At 52.9% G+C, this 20,674-nt stretch overlaps 1 protein-coding gene across 4 annotated transcripts in view; it reads left to right on the forward strand.

Moving 5' to 3' along the window:
* JUP (junction plakoglobin) overlaps window positions 1–17,723 on the forward strand; it is a 27,698-nt gene extending 9,975 nt beyond the window's left edge. For 2 of the 4 annotated variants that reach the window (XM_023511107.1, XM_023511108.1), the window contains exons 2-15: window positions 3,476–3,688; window positions 6,036–6,295; window positions 6,488–6,726; window positions 7,503–7,704; window positions 9,433–9,577; window positions 9,682–9,785; window positions 10,834–11,172; window positions 13,300–13,455; window positions 13,675–13,794; window positions 14,653–14,803; window positions 14,886–15,007; window positions 16,178–16,217; window positions 16,465–16,631; window positions 16,901–17,723. In XM_023511107.1, coding sequence (XP_023366875.1) covers window positions 3,481–3,688; window positions 6,036–6,295; window positions 6,488–6,726; window positions 7,503–7,704; window positions 9,433–9,577; window positions 9,682–9,785; window positions 10,834–11,172; window positions 13,300–13,455; window positions 13,675–13,794; window positions 14,653–14,803; window positions 14,886–15,007; window positions 16,178–16,217; window positions 16,465–16,616 — 2,238 coding nt within the window. In that variant the 5' untranslated portion in view covers window positions 3,476–3,480 and the 3' untranslated portion in view covers window positions 16,617–16,631; window positions 16,901–17,723. Of the gene's footprint in view, window positions 1–3,472; window positions 3,689–6,035; window positions 6,296–6,487; window positions 6,727–7,502; window positions 7,705–9,432; window positions 9,578–9,681; window positions 9,786–10,833; window positions 11,173–13,299; window positions 13,456–13,674; window positions 13,795–14,652; window positions 14,804–14,885; window positions 15,008–16,177; window positions 16,218–16,464; window positions 16,632–16,900 lie in introns of all 4 variants that reach the window. The other 2 variants (XM_012803178.2, XM_023511106.1) reach the window with 1 other exon arrangement.
* Window positions 17,724–20,674: the final 2,951 nt, after the last annotated feature.

The raw sequence follows: 20,674 nt of genomic DNA on the forward strand, positions 1-20,674 counted from the left end.
GGCGCCTTAGCTGCTTAAGCTATAGGTGCCAAGTCAGAACCTGGGACTCTTAATCTGCAACTGGATACTCTTTCCCCCATCTGCAAGTACTCTTGGCTCAGACAGTTGCCTCCTTCCCTTGACAAGGGGGCTGGGCTCTACCCTATCTTGTTTGGTGGACTGGTGCTGATCTGGATTTGAGCAAGTGTGGATCACAGCTTCCTTACCTAGAAATGGGGAATAGTAAAATGCCTGTCAGGGTTGCTTTGAGGAAAGATTGGGATTTGGGATAATCGAGGCCTCTGGATGGCCTCCCACCCCCCACCCCCAATGGTATCCTTTGACCTCTGTGTGGCCTCTCTCTGGGCAACTGCCCAGCCCTCCTTGGTGTCTCTGGTCTGCAGGCCTGGGCTGGTAGGGCTGGTGAGGGGCCTGCTGAGGAAACTCCTCCCCTGGGGCCAGCCTTGACTTAATGGTTCCTTTTGACATGGGACTGGCAAGGATGTGGTCCCCTAGTTTGGGGTTAGGCACTCCCTCTATGTCTCTTTTCCTGTTGGGATGGGTATGTCAACGACCTGGGCTGGACATGTCCAGTTAGTCCTAAGCAGAGCTGACTGAGGCCTGGCATCCAGATGTTGATTTGGCCTTCTGCCTACCTTCAGAGGATTTGTTTTGTAGAGCCAGAGTCTCACTTTATCGCCCTTGGTAGAGTGCTGTGGCATCACACAGCTGATAGCAACCTCCAACTCCTGGGCTTAGGTGATTCTTTTGCCTCAGCCTCCCAAGTAGCTGGGACTACAGGTGCCTACCACACGCCCGGCTATTTTTTTGTTGTTGTTGCAGTTTGGCCAGGGCCGAGTTTGAACCCACCATGCTCGGTATATGGGGCCGGCACCCTACCTACTGAGCCACAGGCGCCGCCCAGGGTTTTTTTTTTTTTTTGAGATAGAGTTTCACTATGTCACCCTCAGTAGAGTCCTGTGGTGTCACAGCTCACAGCAACCTCTAACTCTTGGGCTTAAGCAATTCTCTTGCCTCAGACTCCCAAGTAGCTGAGATTACAGGCATCCGCCAAACGTCCAGCTATTTTTTGTTGCATTGCTGTTTAGCTGGCCTGGGCCAGGTTCGGACCCACCAGCCTTGATGTATGTGGCTGGTGCCGTAACCACGGGCTCCCAGCCACCTTCTGAGGGTTAATGCCATTGTGTTTACTGATGTGAGATGGCACCATCCTTCCCCCTGTGGGTGGCTTCTGTGTCTCCTCCATTCTCTCTGGGACCCGCCCTTGGGGATAAAGGACGGATGAGGAAGCCAGGCAGGATTTTCCTGAATCTGCCTTCCCCAAGTCCCCATTTCCTGCCTGTGGCCATCTCCTTTTGCTGTGGGGGAGGGCATGTGGAAAGGGGGTGGGGGCCCCTCTTGAAATAGCCACACTAGCCAACGCCTGGGAAACAGCTGCGTGCATCTGGCAGCACAGACCCTGCTGCCTGGTACTCAGGGCCTGCTCCTGTTTATCAGCCCGAAACTCTGAGTCACTAAGGATGGCAGGAGGAGAAGGAGGCAGCTGGGAGCGGGTCTGGCCCCTGCCTCTGCCTGTTCTAGGTGTGCTCACGGTATACCCTGCGTCTCCATAAAAGGCAGCAAGACTTGAAGGGTCATTCGTCATCCTCCTTGAGGGCAGCAGTGGGGCTGTCACAGGGAGAACACATCCCTGGTGCTCTCTGTTCCTGGAGTGGGGCCAAGTTGCACTAGCCACCCCACCCTTGCTCTTACCCAGCTCCCCATCACAGTGGGACAACCAGTTTGAGGTGCTGAGTGTTGCCCGGCTTCATGGGTGGACCAGACTGGTGTCTGCTTGCTCTCCAAACCCAAACTGGCTGTGTGGTGGCCACATTGTTCACTGTATCTGGTCCTGGCTCTACAATTTCTTTCTGTTTTGAGATAGAGTCTCACTTTGTCACCCTTGGTAGAGTGCCATGGCATCATAGCTCACAGCAACCTCTAACTCTTGGGCTCAAGCAATTCTCTTCCCTGAGCCTCTCAAGTAGCCAGGACTACAGGTGCCCAGCACAATGCCCGGCTATTTTTTTAGAGGCAAGGTCTTGCTCTGGCTCAGGCTGGTCTTGAACCTGTGAGCTCAAGCAATCCACCTGCCTCAGCCTCCAAGAGTGCGAGGATTACAGGTGTGAGCCACTGCGCCTGGCCTGGCTCTACAATTTCTAGCCTCAGTATTCTTATCTGTAAATGGCAGACCAGAGCTTATGCTTTGGAACTTGCCTGTGAACATGATGGCATTTGTGCAGGGCTCAATCTCAGTGCCTCTCACCTCTTCTCCCAGCTGCTGAACTCAGGAAGTCAGTTCCCAAGACAATGGAGCCACATGCAGACCAAGTGGGAAGGTCACCTCCATGGTACAAAGTAGAGCCCAGCCATTCTTTAACTTTCAAATGCCCTTAAGTCTGCAGAGAGAAAGAGAGGGGCCCCCGAGAGGCAGTCCCACCACCCAGATCCCAAGCCTGGGTTTGGGCAGGCCAGGAGTTGAGAGCATGCTTCTGAGGAGAAACAACCATGGCCCCCCAAACTGAGCACTTACCAAGTGCCAGGCTTTGTGCTGGGCCCTTTGGAATGTGGTTCTCACTAGTACCTGTGAGGGAGACAGATGGGGACACTGAGGTGTCCCTGAGAGCACCAGGGATGTGTCCTCCCTGTGACAGCCCCACTGCTGCCCTCAAGGAGGATGACGAATGACCCTTCAAGTCTTGCTGCCTTTTATGGAGACTCAGGGTATACCGTGAGCACACCTAGAGCAGTGAGCACAGCTAGACCATTTGACAGATGGGGACACTGAGGCTTGTCAGAGAGGGGCCCAGCTGTGTAGTAAGTAGCTGAGATTTGAATTGGTCTGTGGGACTTGGAATGCTGGGAAAGGGTTCTGGAGCCTTTGGAGAGAAGGGCCTTAGGGCCTGGGCATCTGGGGCCACTTGTGATCCTGTCCAACCTACAGGAAAGGGAGACTGGAGTCTCTGAGAGAGCCTGGGGTGCTCTGGAGAAACCTGTCTGACTGCTTCCCAGCCCCACCCTGTCTTGTCCAGTGGCTGGGTGCTGCCTCACCACTGCAGCCTTTCCCAGGGAGCCCCAGTGGGGCGAGGGTGGGTCCACGGACTCCAGAGGCTGTTTTCTTCTGCCCCTGGGATTGTTGAGTTGGGACAGTGTGTGAGCCTAGGGCTGCTGGGGTATCTGGCCCTTTATTGCCCTGGCCCCCAGGGATCTTTCCTGCCTCCCCCCAAGCCAGATGTGGAACCCCAGGACTCACACAGCTGGCACCCCTGAGGCTGCCCTGCTCCCAGAGCATATCATCACATTGTGGGCAGCTCCTCCTGTAGCCCACTGGGGCCCTTGGGGCCATGGTGGGGTGAAGGGAGGCCACCAGCAGGGCCTGGGGAAGGGCTGGAGCTGGGGGACTTTCTGCTTCCTGACTTCCTTATTCCCCCAGCAGCCACGATGGAGGTGATGAACCTGATTGAGCAGCCCATCAAGGTGACTGAGTGGCAGCAGACGTACACCTACGACTCAGGCATCCACTCGGGCGCCAACACCTGTGTGCCCTCAGTCAGCAGCAAGGGCATCATGGACGAGGAAGACAGTGGTGGACGCCAGTACACGATCAAGAAGACCACCACCTACACTCAGGGGGTGCCCCCAAGCCAAGGTCAGAGGAGAAGGAGGCAGATCGTAGGGACCTCTGTTCTGAGAGGCCCAGTTCTCATTCTTAGGGAGCAGTGTCTAAGGCAGGGGGTATAGCTGTGCTGGCAGGGGCCCACCTGGCCTGAGGGAGGAGGCACAGCAGGTTCAGGGAACCCCACATGGGAGGGACCAGACTTCTCTTCCATGAGCTCATAGTATGGAGAGGTGTAGGCCCTGCCCTCAGGTAGCCCCAGGTGTCCCCTGTAGACCAGGTGCAGTTCTCAAGCAGGAGGGCTCCTTGTTGGGGTAGAGGAGAGGGGCCCATGTTGTGCTGACATGCAGAGAGGCTGGGACCAGGGGGTGGAGTGGCTGGCAGCTTTGGGGCTTAGTCAGGGGGTTCCCAGCCAGCCCCTCTGAGGACTACATGGGCCCTAGGAGCATTGTCCGCAGCTGCCTCCAGGGCCTGTTCTGTTCCAGCAGGGTGAGCTGTGGCCGCTGGGATGAGGTGCAGGTGAACTGAGGCTGGCAGGAAGCAGGGGCCTCTCAGCTAAGCAGGGCAAGGTAGCTAAAAGTACAGCACCCAGGTGGGAAAGCCACGTAGGTGTCTTTTCCTTCCCAACTAATTAGCAGGTAGAACCTCTGTTAGGTCCCCTCCCTCTCCCTGGCACGTCCCATTCGAATGGTTGCCAGGGTGGGGTTACCTAGGCACCTATTTGTGGGACTCCCAGGTGCACCCCCCACCGGGATTGGAAGCTGGAGGGGAACCTATAGTCTCAGCTGAGGACCCAGTTCCTGGTCTCTGAAACCCAGTCCCGACTTTGCCTCTGGTCTGCTGTATGATACCAGGTGGCTTTCTGGGCCTCTGTTGGCCTACCTGTATAGAGGGAGAGTGCTCCCTTTGGGATGACGAGAATATAGGTAGAATTCTGACATTTTAGGGTTGAAAAGAGGCCTAGATTGTGTAATACATGCCCTATCTGATGGTTGAGGGAGAATAGAGTAGGGGTGTGGGTCCCTAAGTCAGGCTGCTTTAGAATTTCATTGTGCCCAGTTCTTTCATCTGTAAGGTGGAGGTAATAATTGTATTTACCTTGTAGTGTTGTTATCCGATTACATTAGGAAACATAAGAAAAGCAGTTGGCTGTACACAGTAGCTAATGCCTGTAATCCTAGCACTCTTGGAGGCTGAGGTGGGAGGAGCCTGTGAAGTCAGGAGTTCAAGACCAGCCTGAAGACGCCATCTCTTCCAAAAATAGAAAAATTAGCTAGGTGTGGTAGCAGTCACCTGAAGACCCAGCTACTGGGGAGGGTAAGGCAGGAGGAGTGCCTAAACCTAGGAATTTGAGGTTGAAGGGAGCTATGATGACACCACTGCACTCTAGCTTGGGCAGCAGAATGAGAATCTATCTCAAAAAAACAACAACAAAAAAGGGCGGTGTCTGTACCTCAGCGCGTAGGGCGCTACCACATACACCGAGGTTGGCCTGGGCTAGCTAAAATCAACAATGACAACTGCAACAAAAAAATAGCTAGGCATTGTGGCAATGCCTGTAGTCCCAGCTACATGGGGGCTGAGGCAAGAGAATCACTTAAGCTTGAGAGTTTGAGGTTATTATGAGCTGTGAAGCCATGGTACTCTACCAAGGGTGACATAGTGAGACTCTGCCTCAAAAAAAAGAAAAGAGAAGAGAAGAATTTCATTCATTTCCGGGCATTGTATAAGTCCTTGAATAATGTTACTATTCTTACTAAAAATAATCATGGCTAGGCTGGACGTGGTGGCTCACACCTGTAATCCTAGCACTCTGGGAGGCTGAGGTGGGTGGATTGCTTGAGCTCAGGAGTTCAAGACCATCCTCAGCTAGAGTGAGACCCTGTCTGTACTAAAAATAGAAAAAGTAGGCATTGTGATGGGCGCCTATAGTCCCAGCTACTTGGGAAGCTGAGACATGAGGCTTGCCTGAGCCCAGGAGTTTGGGGTTGTTATGAGTTACGGCAGCACAACATTCTACCCAGGGTGACAGAGTAAGACTTGTCTCAAAGTAAAAAAAAATCATGGATAATATTTTGATGGTAATAGCTGCCAGGCACATGAATCCTTTGTATTCAGAGCAATTTATGACTTTATCTCATTTAATTGTCATAAGAATTCCCTGTGACAAAGCCATTTTACATATGAGGTGACTCAGGTGTTAGTGACCTCCCCAAGGTCCCTGCTTAGAGGCAGAACTGTGAGTGGCGTACTGGGGCCTGGATCAGCATGGGAGCATCCCAGAGAGTCCAGGTGGGGCTGTCCATGTGTCCTGCCATCCTCCCCAGGCCTTCCCCATTGCCTGCCACCCCCACTCAGTCCCTGCCCTATCGGCCCCCAGGTGACCTGGAGTACCAGATGTCTACAACAGCCAGAGCCAAGCGGGTGCGGGAGGCCATGTGTCCCGGCGTGTCGGGGGAGGATAGCTCTCTGCTGCTGGCCACACAGGTGGAGGGGCAGACCACCAACCTGCAACGACTGGCTGAGCCGTCCCAGCTGCTGAAGTCGGCCATTGTACATCTCATCAATTACCAGGATGATGCTGAGCTGGCCACCCGGGCCCTGCCCGAGCTCACCAAACTGCTCAACGATGAGGACCCGGTTTGTGAGAGGGCTGGCTGGTGTGGACTGGGCAGGGAGGGGAGAGGTCAGGTGTCCACAGGGGAGGGACATTGTAGAAGGAGGGAGATCATGACCCAGACACCCCAGGCATATGAGGAGTCTGACTTGGGTCTACCTGAGTTTTGTAGAAGGGTCTCCTGGCGCCTCCTGACTGCTCACAACCCCCTCCAGGTGGTAGTGACCAAGGCGGCCATGATTGTGAACCAGCTGTCAAAGAAGGAGGCGTCTCGGAGGGCACTGATGGGCTCGCCCCAGCTGGTGGCAGCTGTTGTGCGCACCATGCAGAACACCAGCGACCTGGACACGGCCCGCTGCACCACCAGCATCCTGCACAACCTGTCCCACCACCGTGAGGGGCTGCTCGCCATCTTCAAGTCGGGCGGCATCCCTGCTCTGGTCCGCATGCTCAGGTACCTGCCCCCGCTCACCACCGGAGCCCAGGGCCCCAGGACACCCCCCTCTTGGGCTTCCTCCTTCCCTCCCCTGGGCTTCTGTAAGCATCTTTTGTACCTACTAAGTGCCAGATGCAGAACCTTGCCCCATCCTGGCACTCAGTGGCTCACAGCCTAGTGGGAGAGACAGGCATGTAAGCAGCAGGGTCACTACACATATTAGGGACCATATAGGCTATGGTGGAAGAGTGTTGAAATGGCTCAGAGGTAGAATTGCTCTTATGGTCAAGAGAAGGGGGTTGATAGGTGAGTGGAGTTTGGCTGATGGAGAAGGGAAGGGGGAACACCATGTGCAAAAACCTCTCGCAAACTGTCTTTCCTGGCCAGTGGTATTTGGCCTCATTCCTTACACCTATATCAGGCTGGGTGCTCTGCAAGGGTGGAAATAGTGATTTCACTCCCCTCTGAATGCCTGGCAGGGCCTCTCTAGCACATGGCCTTCCACATGATCACTCTCCAACACTCTAGTGTTGAGGGAACCTGCTGTGTGCTCAGTACTGGGGGCCTAGAAGCAGGAGGGGTTGTGGTCCCAATGGGGAGAGGAGAGTGCTGTATGTTCTGTGCATGAGAGAACGTGTTGGGCTCAAGGGATGGTGAGATTTTAGTAAAGGGAGATTTCCATGGAGTGTTGGTGTTGGGGAGGCTTCCTGGGGGAGGTGTACATCCGTGCCACACCTACATTCATACCAGACCCCTGGACCTGAATGGTGCTAACCCCTGCCCACCCCTACCAGCTCTCCCGTGGAGTCTGTCCTGTTCTACGCCATCACCACTCTGCACAACCTGCTGCTCTACCAAGAGGGTGCCAAGATGGCGGTGCGCCTGGCAGATGGGCTACAGAAGATGGTGCCCTTGCTCAACAAGAACAACCCCAAGTTCCTGGCCATCACCACTGACTGTTTGCAGCTCCTGGCCTATGGCAACCAGGAGAGCAAGGTGCGCCCTCCCTGGCCTCCCAAGGCCCAGCCTTGAGCCTCTGCCCCCTCACTCCTTTTACTTATTTATTTAGAGACATGGTCCCATTTTGTCACCTAGGCTGGAGTGCAGTGGTATCATCATAGTTCACTGAAACTTTGAACTCCTGATCCTCCCACCTCAGCCTCCCAAGTAGCTGGGACTACAGGTGTGCACCACCATGCCCAGCTAACTTTTTAAATATTTGTAGAGACAGGTCTTGCCCAACTGGTCTCAAACTCCTGGGCTCAAGTAGTCCTCCCACCTTGGCCCCCCAGAGTGTTGGGATTACAGGTGTGAGCCACCTTGCCCAGCCCCCTTACTCCTTTCAGATGGGATGTTTGTATATGTGCAGATACATATGCTTTATTACATTTCTGAGTTACTCTAAATTTATTATTTTAAGGATATGGAAAAGAAAAAAAATACTCATTATTCTCATACAGACACTGTTGTCATTTCGATGTGCTTCCTTCAGAGTTGTTCTTGAGGGGGGCATAGTTAGAAATATGTACACATGTCTGCAACTTTGCATCTATTTTCTACATGATGTTTCTCAAACCTTATTTTTTTTATATTGTCCTCAAAATCAGCCTGTATAATAGCAGATAGCATTTCATTAAGTAGAAAGCCCAGACTTTATTCTGAGGTCATTTAGATCGCTCCCAATTTTCTACCTTTATAACAATGTTGTAATGAACATTCTTGGGCACATAGCTTTCCCAAATAGTGGAAGAAACTTTTATATGTGGGATTAAAGATTTTTCTTTTGAGACAGAGTCTCACTCTATTGCCCTGGGTAGAGTGCTGTGGTGTGGTCGCTTGCAACAACTTCAAACTTCTGGGTCAAGTGACCCTCTTGCCTTAGTCTCCCAAGTAGCTGGAACTTCAGGTGCCCACCACAATGCCCAGCTAGTTTTTCTATTTTTAGTAGAGACTGGGTCTCACTCTTGCTTAGTCTGATCTCAAACTCCTGATTTCAAGCAAGCCACCTTCCCTGGCCTCCCAGAATGCTAGGATTACAAGCTTGAGCCATTGCACCTGGCCAGGTTAAAGATTTTTTTTTTTTTTTAGAGACAGAGTCTTATTTTGTTGCCCTTGGTAGAATGCCATGGTGTCACAGCTCACAGCAACCTCCAGCTCTTGGGCTTAGGTGATTCTTTTGCCTCAGCCTCCCGAGTAGCTGGGAATACAGATGCCCACCACAACATCTGGCTCTTTTTGTTGTTGTTGTTGCAGTTTAGCCAGGGCCGGGTTTGAACCCTCCACCCTCATTATATGGGACTGCACCCCTACTCACTGAGACACAGGTGCCGCCAGGTTGAAGATTTTTAATACTTCTAGGCTTTTTTTTGGCCAGGGCTGGGTTTGAACCCACCACCTCTGATATATGGGGCCGGCGCCCTATTCACTGAGCCACAGGTGCTGCCAGGTTGGATTTTTAACACTTCTAGGCTTTTACACAGATGGCCAGACTGCTTTCCAAAAAGACTGGACTGGTTTCCAGTGCCATTGGTGGTAATGGGAATGAGTATAGTTTCACCACATCCTTGCCAGCGTGGGATATTATCTTTTTTCAGACTTTGGATTTATATGACAGCCACAAACACATTTGGCTTTTAGCTGAAACTCAGCAATGACAGTTCTGTGACCTTTCCCCACCCCTTGCTTATTTCTCATCATGTTCCCTATCTGGCTCACCCCCCATAGCTGATCATCTTGGCCAATGGAGGACCCCAGGCACTCGTGCAGATCATGCGTAACTACAGTTACGAGAAGCTGCTCTGGACCACCAGCCGAGTGCTCAAGGTGCTATCTGTGTGTCCCAGCAATAAGCCTGCCATTGTGGAGGCTGGTGAGTATCATGCCCTTGAGGGTGGCTGGGAGGGGCTCTGCCCAGTGTCAGGTGTGTTAGCCATGATCCCCTGAGGCTGATGAGAACCCTGTCCCCAACCCCAGGTGGGATGCAGGCCCTGGGCAAGCACCTGACAAGCAACAGCCCCCGCCTCGTGCAGAACTGCCTGTGGACCCTGCGCAACCTCTCAGATGTGGCCACCAAGCAGGTGAGACAGGGGTCTGGGCCTGGGGTAGAGCTCTCCAGCTGCCTTCTCCAGCCTCCTGGCTAGGCCTCAGACCCTGGGTGCTAGGGAGGATTTGGCCTCTACGTCCCCCTCTCTGGGGCTGAAGACTCTCATCCTATTAGATGAAGGCTCTAATCCCTATTGAAGATTCAGGAAGGGAGGGGGGGAGGGGGGAACCGATGTTTTAAGCTGGGGTTCAGGTAGTAGCAAAGGAACAATTTTGACCTGGACTCTGGGATGGTGAAAAATAGAGCGCCAAGAGACAGCTTTGATGCCTGGGTGGCTAAAAAGACAATTAAATAAAAAGGGCATCTCCAGGAACCCAGCACTAGTCCCTCCCTGCAAGGAGCCTGCCATTCCTCAGAGGCTCCCCTATTAGGGAGTTCTGGCTCCGTTTGGCAGTGTGTGGATAGCATTCATTTAACCCTTTCAGCATCCCCTGCAAGTGGGGTGTGCGACCCTGTTAGATGAAGAAACTGAGGCTCAGGGAGTTAAGCAGGGGCCCATGGTCAGAGCTAGTAAATGGCAGAACTGCATTCGAGCCCAGGACTGTCTATGTCCCCTACAACAAGAGGATTTGACTTAGGTCTCCCATGGGGGCAGCAAGGAAGGTTCAAGAAGGTGAGAAATGTGTAAAAGTGGCTTAGCTGGGCCACCACAGCATGCGACCCCACAACAATTGCCTCCCGGCCCAGAGGTCTCCCTTGGCCTGAGTAGGGCTCTACTTGTCAGGGGGGAGGCAGATGGGGTATAGGGAAGAGCACAGCCTTAAATATTGGCCTGGGATCCTGCCACTAGCTGTGTGTCTGTGGGTAAGTGCCCAGCCTCTCTGAACCTCATTTGCCTCACTTGCTGCAAGGGTTAGTAACACGTTTTCACAGACATCAACATGTTGTGGTGGTTGAAAGCTCCCAGGCACACACAGGGAAGGCTGAGCCCTTTAGCCCATGCCATTCCCCTCAGACAAATTTGGGAAGCCTTCCCAGAGCTGGCTTCTCCCTCATGCCCCACTCCTTTCCTCACACCCCAGGAGGGCCTGGAAAGTGTGCTGAAAATTCTGGTGAATCAGCTGAGTGTGGATGACGTCAACGTCCTTACCTGCGCTACGGGCACCCTCTCCAACCTGACGTGCAACAACAGCAAGAACAAGACGCTAGTGACTCAGAACAGTGGCGTGGAGGCCCTCATCCACGCCATCCAGCGTGCTGGTGACAAGGACGACATCACAGAGCCTGCTGTCTGTGCCCTGCGCCACCTCACCAGCCGCCATCCTGAGGCTGAGATGGCTCAGAACTCTGTGCGTCTCAACTATGGCATCCCGGCCATTGTGAAGCTGCTCAACCAGCCCAACCAGTGGCCGCTGGTCAAGGTACTGGGAGTTAGGCCAGGAGGAGCTCTCTGCTGCGGGGTCAGGCACCGTATCAGTATAGACAAAGCTGCTGCAACAAAGAGGCCTTAAATGCAGTGGCTCAAATAAGATAGCATTTCCTTTCTCTCCCATGGAGCAGTTTACGGAGCAGTTTACACCTTGATAGTGGCTCTGCTCCAGCAGCCTAGATTCTTATAACTCTACCATCCCCTGGAGCAGAACTTCTCAAAGTTCAGTGTGCATGAGCACCCTGAGCAGTTTCACTACACTGCAGGTCCTGATTTAGTAGACCCACGGTGGGAGGGGAGGGGTGTCTTAGAGTATTTATTTTTGACAAGCTCCCAGGTGATGCTGCTGGCCCATGGAGCACGCTTCTTATGCCAATAGGCCTAGGTGAGAATGTTTTCGCACGCTTCTTATGTCAGTGGGCCTAGGTGAGAGTGTGCTCCTTGCACAAATTGTTGGATGCACACATTCCCTAGATGTGTTCCAGTGCTAGAGAAGTGGGGAGGGGTAGCAGCCACCAGGAGGGACACATACTGTTGGCTTACACCCTAGAACTTCATCATTTGGCCACATTGAGATACAAAAAGATTAGGAAATGTAATCCCCAGACAAAAGGCCCTGTGTCTTGCTAAAATTCAGGAGGGCTACGAAAAAGTTACAGAGTAGAGAGGATTCTAGGGGCACTTAGTTTCTGCCATGAGAGTCAGGAGTGCGAAGGAGAGGCTTTATCCTTGGGAGGCTGCTTGGTGGGGGAGAGGTGTGTATCTTTGTCAGGCAGGGGGAGTGAGGGTAGGCCAGGTGGTGGGCAGGTGGGAGAGACAGAGTTGTGGGGGAGGCTCTGTGTGTGTATCTCCGTGCAGAAATAAGGAAAAGAGCCAAAGGCAAGATGACATCTGCTACCAGAGAGTAGGAATCTGCCACAAACCAGGGTTTTATCAACGGGCATAGGAGCCAGCTGGCAGGGGCTTCTATTAGCTAAATTTTAGACAATTTAAGAGGTAAGAATGACTCTAAGTGGTTGTATACATTTTTTAAAAATCCATAGTATGAAAAAAGATAGGCTCCTTTCTTGGTGCTTGATTTTGGCTGCGAGCCCCAGGTGCAGGAAGCATGTATACCCTGAGCCAGCAGCTAACTGACAAGTGACGAGTAACCTTGGCAAGTCTTCCAGCCTGTGCTCATGTCCTCATTTCACATGATTTTCATCCCTGCCCTCCTGGTCTTGCTCCATCCCCCAGGCTGGGGTCGAATGATCCTCCTGCCTTGGCCTCTCAGAATACTGGGATTATAGATGTGGGCCACCACTGCGGCCCTGGCTTTTTTTTTTTTTTTTGAGACAGAGCCTCAAGCTGTCCTCCTGGGTAGAGTGCTGTGGCATTACAGCTCACAGCAACCTCCAAATCCTGGGCTCAAGCGAGTCTCCTGCCTCCACCTCCCAAGTAGCTGGGACCACAGGCGCCTGCCACAACTCCGGGCTATTTTTTGGTTGCAGCCGTCATTGTTGTTTAGCGGGTCCGGGCTGGGGATTCGAACCCACCACCTTAGGTGTACGTGGCTGGCGCCTTAGCCGGTTGAGCTATAGGCGCCGAGCCGGCCCTGGCTTCTTATTTGAGGATCAAATGAGATAATAAATTGCTTTGCAAGACCCCGAGGGACTCTGGGAGGCTGGAGTGGCTCCTGTGAGTTGAGGACTGACTCCAGGAAGGAGACTTCTTCCTGGACCTTCCCTGCTAGGGAGTGATTATAATATGAGCATCACCCAAGCAGGAAGCTTTGGAGTCATGGTAGGAAAGACTTTCTGAAAACCAGGGTTTGGGAGCTATCAGAAAAGCAAGCAGGGCTGTGGTGTCTGTGGGCGGTTTAAGAGAGAAGGGTTGAGGTGAGGGTCAGAAAATGGGTCCTGAAATGGGGTGTCATTTTAGCAGGGCCTATTAGGAGTAGCCATGAAGACCCAGAGATCCTATGGAATAAGGGACACAGGCTGGGAGTGTTCCCATTCTCTGTAGACCTCCAGTGTGTCCATATCTGGCCCAGAGTATAGAAGCAATGCCTGAAGCTGGAGAACTGAGATCCTCCAGCTGCCTGAGAAATGCTCCTGATCACTGTCCCTTTTCTTGCCAGGCAACCATTGGCCTCATCAGGAATCTGGCCTTGTGCCCAGCCAACCATGCCCCACTGCAGGAGGCGGCGGTTATTCCCCGCCTTGTTCAGCTATTAGTCAAGGCCCACCAGGATGCTCAGCGCCACGTGGCCGCAGGCACACAGCAGCCCTACACGGTGAGTGAGCCAGTGGTGCCTGTGACAGCTCTCCCTTGGGGCCAGGTTGTCCTCGGTGCAGGCAGGTGAGCGTGCACACAGGTGTGTGTGTTTAAATAGGGAGGTGAGTTGCAATTGATGACAACTCCAAGGGCCACTGATTTTGTCAGCATATCATGGTGGGGGAAGGGGCCCTGACTGAGGGCCACCTGTCCCCATCTCCCCGCCTCTTTTGTGCAGGACGGAGTGAGGATGGAAGAGATTGTGGAGGGCTGCACCGGAGCCCTGCACATCCTTGCCCGGGACCCCATGAACCGCATGGAAATCTTCAGGCTCAACACCATCCCCCTGTTTGTGCAGGTGAGTCTAGGGCAAGTGGGCAGGCGAGGCTCCACACCCCCCTCACTGCTTAAGGAGTAAGGTTGGGAGTGACAAGTTTAGGAGGCCTGGGTCAGGCATCAAGAGGTCTTTGGAGGAAAGTAGCCATACCAGGAGTGATTCCTCAGCAGACCCCTAGATGGGAATGGCTTTCCAAGCTCAAAAGCAAGAAGGGAAGAGATCACAAATAGGAAGAAAATCTTGAAATTTAACCACATAAACATTTAAACCATCTGTATGTCAGAAACAACCTAAAAAAAGCATTAAAAAAGTGATCAGCAGCCTGGGAAAATATGTGCAGACTCCATAACAGATAAGAGTTTAATATCCTTGATAGAAAAGAGCTCATTGGCTTGGCACCTGTAGCTCAAGCGGCTAAAGCTCCAGCCACATACACCAGAGCTAACAGGTTCGAATCCAGCTTGGGCCTGCCAAACAATGACAACCACAACCAAAAAATAGCCGGGCATTGTGGCAGATGCTTATAGTCCCAGCTACTTGGGAGGCTGAGGCAAGAGAATCGCTTAAGCCCAAGAGTAGGAGGTTGCTGTGAGCTGTGACACCACAGCACTCTACCTAGGGCAATAGCTTGAGGCTCTGTCTCAAAAAAAAAGAGCTCATTAATATACTAGATCCCAGTAGTCAGATATGGGCAGAAGTGACAAGTCATTCTCAGGTGGGTCGTGAACAAGCAACACTCAGCCCTAGGAGTTTAAATACATGGTACCCCTGATGGGAGCCTTTTTTCTGCCATTAAATTGGCAAAAGGTAGAAGTGGGCAGGGCTGTGGGGTACACTGCCCAGCCTGCCTCAGCACCACCTCTTGTGCCCTCTCCCCAGCTCTTGTACTCATCAGTGGAGAATATCCAGCGTGTGGCTGCTGGGGTGCTATGCGAGCTGGCCCAGGACAAGGAGGCAGCTGACGCCATTGATGCCGAGGGGGCCTCAGCACCTCTCATGGAGCTGTTGCACTCCCGCAATGAGGGCACTGGTGAGGGGGTGTGCAGTGGGCGGGGGGGAGAGGATGGTGGAGGTGGGTGTCTGACTTAGGCTTTCCTTTCCTCTCTGCCCAGCCACATATGCTGCTGCTGTCCTGTTCCGCATCTCTGAGGACAAGAACCCAGATTACCGGAAGCGTGTGTCTGTGGAGCTCACCAACTCCCTCTTCAAGCACGACCCAGCCGCCTGGGAGGCTGTAAGTGTCCTAGGTTGAACTGCAATGTATGCTTGTGCAAGTTGTACACTGCACAAGGGCAACATGCTGTTGACTTTCTGATTTTTGTTTTTTGAGACAGAGTCTCACTCTACTGCCTAGGCTAGAGTGCCATGGCCTCAGCCTAGTTCACAGCAACCTCGAATTCCTGAGCTCAAGCCATCCTCTTGCCTCAGCCTCTTAAGTAGCTGGAACTATAAGTGCTCACTACAACACCCTGCTAATTTTCTCTATTTTAGTAGAGATAGGGTCTTGCTCTTGCTGAGTCTTGTGTCAAACTCCTGAGCTCAAGTGATCTTCCTGCCTTGGCCTCCTTACTAGGATTACAGGTGCGAGCCACCACGCTTGGCTGACTTCATAGATTTTTATTTTATGATTGGATCACTGACAACTCCTAGCAGATGGAAGTAGTAGGCTGAACCATATGTTTGTTTTGACCTACAAAAATGACGATTTTATTTTGTCCAAATGAATATGAAGTGTTTATGGAAGGGATGCCCTTTCCTATTTTGCAAGAAGGTGCTGTGTAGGCTAGCAGTAGCTTGATCCTGGTGGGGCCTTGTACCCATCACCCATTCCTTTTTTTTTTGAAGACCGAGTCTGTCTCACTTTGTCGCTCTGGGTAGAATGCCATGGCGTCATAGCTCACAGCACCCACAAAATCTTGGGCTCAAGAGATCCTCTTGCCTCAGCCTCCTGAGTGATTAGTACTATAGGTACTCACCATGGTGCCTGGCTAGGTTTTCTGTTTTTAGTAGAGACAGAGTCTCACTCATACTCAGGCTGGTCTCAAACTCCTGAGCTCAAGCAGTCCACCCACCTCGGCCTCCCAGAGTGCTAGGATTACAGGTGTGAGCCACTGTGCCTGGCAGCCTGCATCCATTCCTGAGTCCTCCCTCCCCTCCCCAGAGCTGCTGTGGTTCTGTGGGAACCCCAGTGTAATTGGCAAGACCCTCCACCCTTGCGAGGTACTAGGACAGGAGTTCATCAGGGCACTGGGTAACCCCATTTCATCAGCCTTTCTTCCTCCAGGGGATCTTTACTTTCCCCTGGTTTCCTTTTCTAGAAGCATCTCTCCCTGTCCCCAGCTAAGATCTAGCTTAGAGGCTGCATTTTCAGAAACAATCCCCATGTTTCTCTCTCCTTCCACAGGCCCAGAGCATGATCCCCATCAATGAGCCCTATGCAGATGGTGAGTGTGCAGGGCGCTTCAGGCCCCTGGAGTGCCTGGGGGGCTGTGTGGGTGTGTGTGAAGCCAGACATTGTGTCTCCAGGGCTGGAGGACCCATGGCAACCACTTTGTGGAATCACTACCTTGTCTAGATCCCCTGATGTGGGAGTTTGCGGAGGAGGCCTGCTGGGGGTGGGCTGAGGGCTGCCCAGAGCCCCCTGGAGGGTAGCCTGCAGACCCCTAAACCCAGCCACCTTCTTGTCCCCAGACATGGATGCCACCTACCGCCCCATGTACTCGAACGACATGCCCCTCGACCCCCTGGAGATGCACATGGACATGGACGGGGACTACCCCATTGACGCCTACAGCGACGCCCTCAGGCCCCCCTACCCCACTGCTGACCACATGCTCGCCTAGGCACCTTGACCCCTGGTATAGCACCCTTGCTGTGGGCTGCTGGGCCCTCCCCTTTCTCCATTGAAACCATGGCTGGGGGTGGGGAGGGTTTACTGCTGAGCTTCCCCATGCAAGGTGTGCCCAATCCTGCCTTATTCCTGTGTCTTTGCTTGGACCAGGAGGACTCCTGCCAGCCCCTTCCTTCCAGGGGTGGTAGGGAGGTGACATGGGAGTGGCATGAGCTTCTGGGGATGCAAGTCTGCTGAGCCCTCTGACCCCTCTGTGTCTCTGCTCACCTCTACCAGGTGCAGTTCCTCATCTCAGAGGCTCTCCGTGCAGGCCATGGGGCAAGACAGAAAAGTGCCTGAGCTGGGGGGGCCGGGGCTGCATCCTGCTGAACCCTGTACCCCCAGAGGTCCTCCATGGGGTCTTTCTTGGGATGGTGTTCTGCTCCTGCTTTTCTGCCCTGGGTGTGGATCCAGGCCTGACACCCCCTCCCCACCCCAGTGGCCATGACCACTAAAGCTTCAGACACAAGCTGCCCACACTGTTTCCCCCCAGGAATCCCCACCCCCAGCCTGCCTGTCTCCAGCTGCCTGGGCCCCACAGGGCTTTGGTTCCTTCTTTGGGTCTGGTATTCTCATTGAACTCTACTGAACAACTACCCCAAGTTCCTAGGTCTCTCTAGGACCCAGATTTGAAGCCTGAACCCTCCCAAACCCAAAGCTTCTCTTGAAACGTTCAGGGACTATCCAGGGGAGATGGGGCAGAGGTGTGGAGAGTGGGTCCCCCTGATCCAGGAGACAGCCCACTTCTCTCTCCTGGATGCTAAACTGGTTTTGCTCAGCCACAGGGAGCTCTGGGGACAGCTCCGGCACACCCTGTCCCACCTGCACCACTGCCCTGCCTGACCCCCAAGAAGTGCTCTTGGCTGACCCCTCTGGTGTGCGGTGAGGGGCTTTCTTTTCCCCTTCCTGTTTCAGACTTCCCCCCACCACCTCCTGCACACAGGTGTAGGGGGCTGGGGGAGGTCCCAGTGGAGAGTTTATTGTTTTTGCTTTATGTTTTGGTTATTGGTTTTTTTGTATAGACCAAAGCAAAGAAAATAAAAGTAACACAGAGATCCAATGGAGGCTGTTGCGGGGTGAGGGGTAGGAGAGAGGAGGGGGCTCCCTTAGCATTCTCCTGGGCTGGATCCTGTGTCCAGAAAGCCACCTATGGGGAGGAGAGACTAGAGGAGAACTGGGGAGGAGAAAGCTTTGAGGAGCTGGAGTCAATTTAATCCCTTACTCACCTGTAGGGGTGCAGAGATTACTCAGGTGAGTCCCCTCTTCAGGGACACTGGGCCTTATTCTTCCCGCAGACAGGCAACCTCTTTGCTGACCGTCAACTGCCAGCCCTCTGCTCCTGACCAGCCCTAATGTACACTTGGCAGTGCTTAACTGCCATGGTTTATGGAGTCCAGGCCCCTTGTTGGTCTGTCCCCTCCCTGCCCGCTCTGTCCTCAGCAATGCCAGTGACAGCCAGCATCCTCCATGCTGCACCTGCCTCCTGGTCTTTGTTCATGCTGCCCCCCTCACTCCTGCCTGGAATGCCTTTAACTCTTCATCCAGTGGGATCTGTCATTTCATCCATGATGTTGGACTGTCCTTTAGCTTATGTGAGTTTCCCACCTACTACTCCAAGTTCTTTCCAGGGTGAGCTGGTTACAACACCTCTGGCAAACCTGTCCTTGTGGGGCACCTGCGCACCTGCTCTCAGAGTCCCATGCCTGCTTCCCATGCCCACCTGGAGCTCAGGGCAGTGGGGGAGGCTGTGGCCTAAATTTGTGGATGATCAGTGGGACCTGGGGCTGGGGACAGGAAGCCAAGTTAGGGGGTGGCTGTAAGGCCCAAGCAAGAGGTGAGGCTATGGTGATCTGAGCTCTGCCTACCTGAGCTCAGGGAGGGCTTTTCACCATGCACTTTATCTGCATTCAGTGTTCAGGGCCCTGGCAGGAAACACTCAAGTTGGGTAATTGAGGAGAATTTCATAAGGGGACAATTTACCAAGGTATGGGCCTATAAAAGAGATAGGAAGGGAGAGGTCAGTGCTCCGGGCTAATTATGGTGACCTCACCTCCTCTAATCTGAGGCAGAAAGGGAGGGGGTAGTTGAGGGGAGTGGTGACAAGGGGAGGCAGGACCTCACTCCCTCCTGCCCATGCTTCCTATTGGCCAAACCCAAGCCCAGAAAGCCCATTTATGGAGGAGGATCTGGAGAAGTCAATGGAGATAAGCTGTGTACTAGCCCTCTCCCTGTCTTTCCAAAGGGGACCTGAGGTGGCTTTCAAGGATTCATGCCAGGCAAAGTGGCTCACACCTGTAATTCTGCCACTCTTGGGAGGCCAAGGCGAGTGGATCACCTGAGCTCAGCTCATGGGTTCGAGACCAGCCTGAGGAAGAGCAAGACCTCCTCTCTAAAAATAGCCAGGTGTTGTGGTGGGCACCTGTAGCCCCAGCTATTTGGGAGACAGGCAAGAAAATCGCTTGAACCCAAGAGTTTGAAGTTGCTGTGAGCTATGATGCCAGGCCACTCTACTGAGGTCAACCAAATAAGATTCTGTTTCCAAAAGAAACAAGTCACTCTCTTAAGCTTTACATTTAGGACAAGGGAAAGGAGGAGGTAGCAAAGGACCCACACACCAGGATCAAGCTTTATATGAGCTTCTGAGCTCCTTGGCAGCCTGGCCAAAAACAGAAATTTAAGGCCAGCCAATTTCAATGCGGGTATCTGGTCACTTCTCAGTTTTCCTGGAGGAGCTCCCTGAGCCTTGTAGCCTTGAGAAAGTCAGTTCACTTCTCTGATCCTTGATGTCCTCATCTGTAAAGTGGGGATAATGCCTTCTCTGCCTACCAAATGTGAGGATGGAATGAGGAAATACAGAGATTCCAGGCAGGAAGAGGAAAAGGGCAAAAAGCTATTTCCCCAAAACTCCCTTTGTAAAAAAAAAAAAAAGTATGTCCAGAAGGCACATTCACCTGCAGAATTATCTGGACATTGGCAGGAACTATGTCCTGTAGCCACCCTTTGCTGCATAGGGAGCTGGGAATTGAGAATGTTTTAGCTGCACACAGTGGTTCTAACAGTTATAAAGCAAGGGGGGAAAAAAGCAACAGTTTTGGGTTGTGCCTATGGCTCAAGGAGTAGGGCGCTGGCCCCATATACCAGAGGTGGTGGGTTCAAATCCGACCCCAGCCCAAAAAAGTGGGGGAAAAAAAAAAAAGGAAGGGCGACACCTGTGGCTCAAAGGAGTAGGGCACCAGCCCCATATACCAGAGGTGGTGAGTTCAAACCCAGCCCCAACCAAAAACTGCAAAAAAAAAAAGCAAGGGACAGAAGACATTGAGTAGATCACTGCTGGGGGCTGCTGCAACTAGGATTGAGTCTCCCCAGACTAACTTTTCTTTTTGGTAGGTTTGGTCAGGGAAGTAGCCAGGGTTTCAGCAAGACCATAGGGGGAGATGCAGGACTAGGACTAGGTGATAATGAGCAGACTTGATGGAGCAGCCATCCCCAGGGAGCAGGAAATTTGGCCCTGTCAGTAGAGGTTTCTGCCACCTGTTGCAGTCAACATGAATACAGTGGGTTCAACAATACCAATGGAGCCACTGGAGGTGTAATTCTAGCACTCTGGGAGGCCGAGACAGGTGGATTGCTTGAGGAGTTTGAGACCAGTCTAAGAGCAAGACCCTGTCTCTACTAAAAATAGAAAAGTTAGCCTGGCATTGTGGCGGGTGCCTGTAGTCCCAGCTACTTGGGAGGCTGAAGCAGAAGAATCACTTGAGCCCAAGAGTTGGAGATTGCTGTGAGCTGTGATGCCATGAGACTCTACTGAGGGTGACAGAGAGTCTGCTTCCCCTCCAAAAAAACCCCAATACCAATGAAGACAGAGGGACCTATCAAAATGGCAGGTATCATGCCTAATAACTAAAACTTCTCTTAAAAATAAAGTGTCACACAACCGGCTAAGGCGCCAGCCATGTACACCTAAGGTGGCGGGTTCGAATCCCCACCCCGGACCCACCAAACAATGACGGC

The sequence above is a fragment of the Otolemur garnettii genome, unplaced genomic scaffold, assembly GCF_000181295.1.
Source record: "Otolemur garnettii isolate 467f Iridium unplaced genomic scaffold, OtoGar3 scaffold00018, whole genome shotgun sequence".
NCBI lineage: Eukaryota > Metazoa > Chordata > Mammalia > Primates > Galagidae > Otolemur > Otolemur garnettii.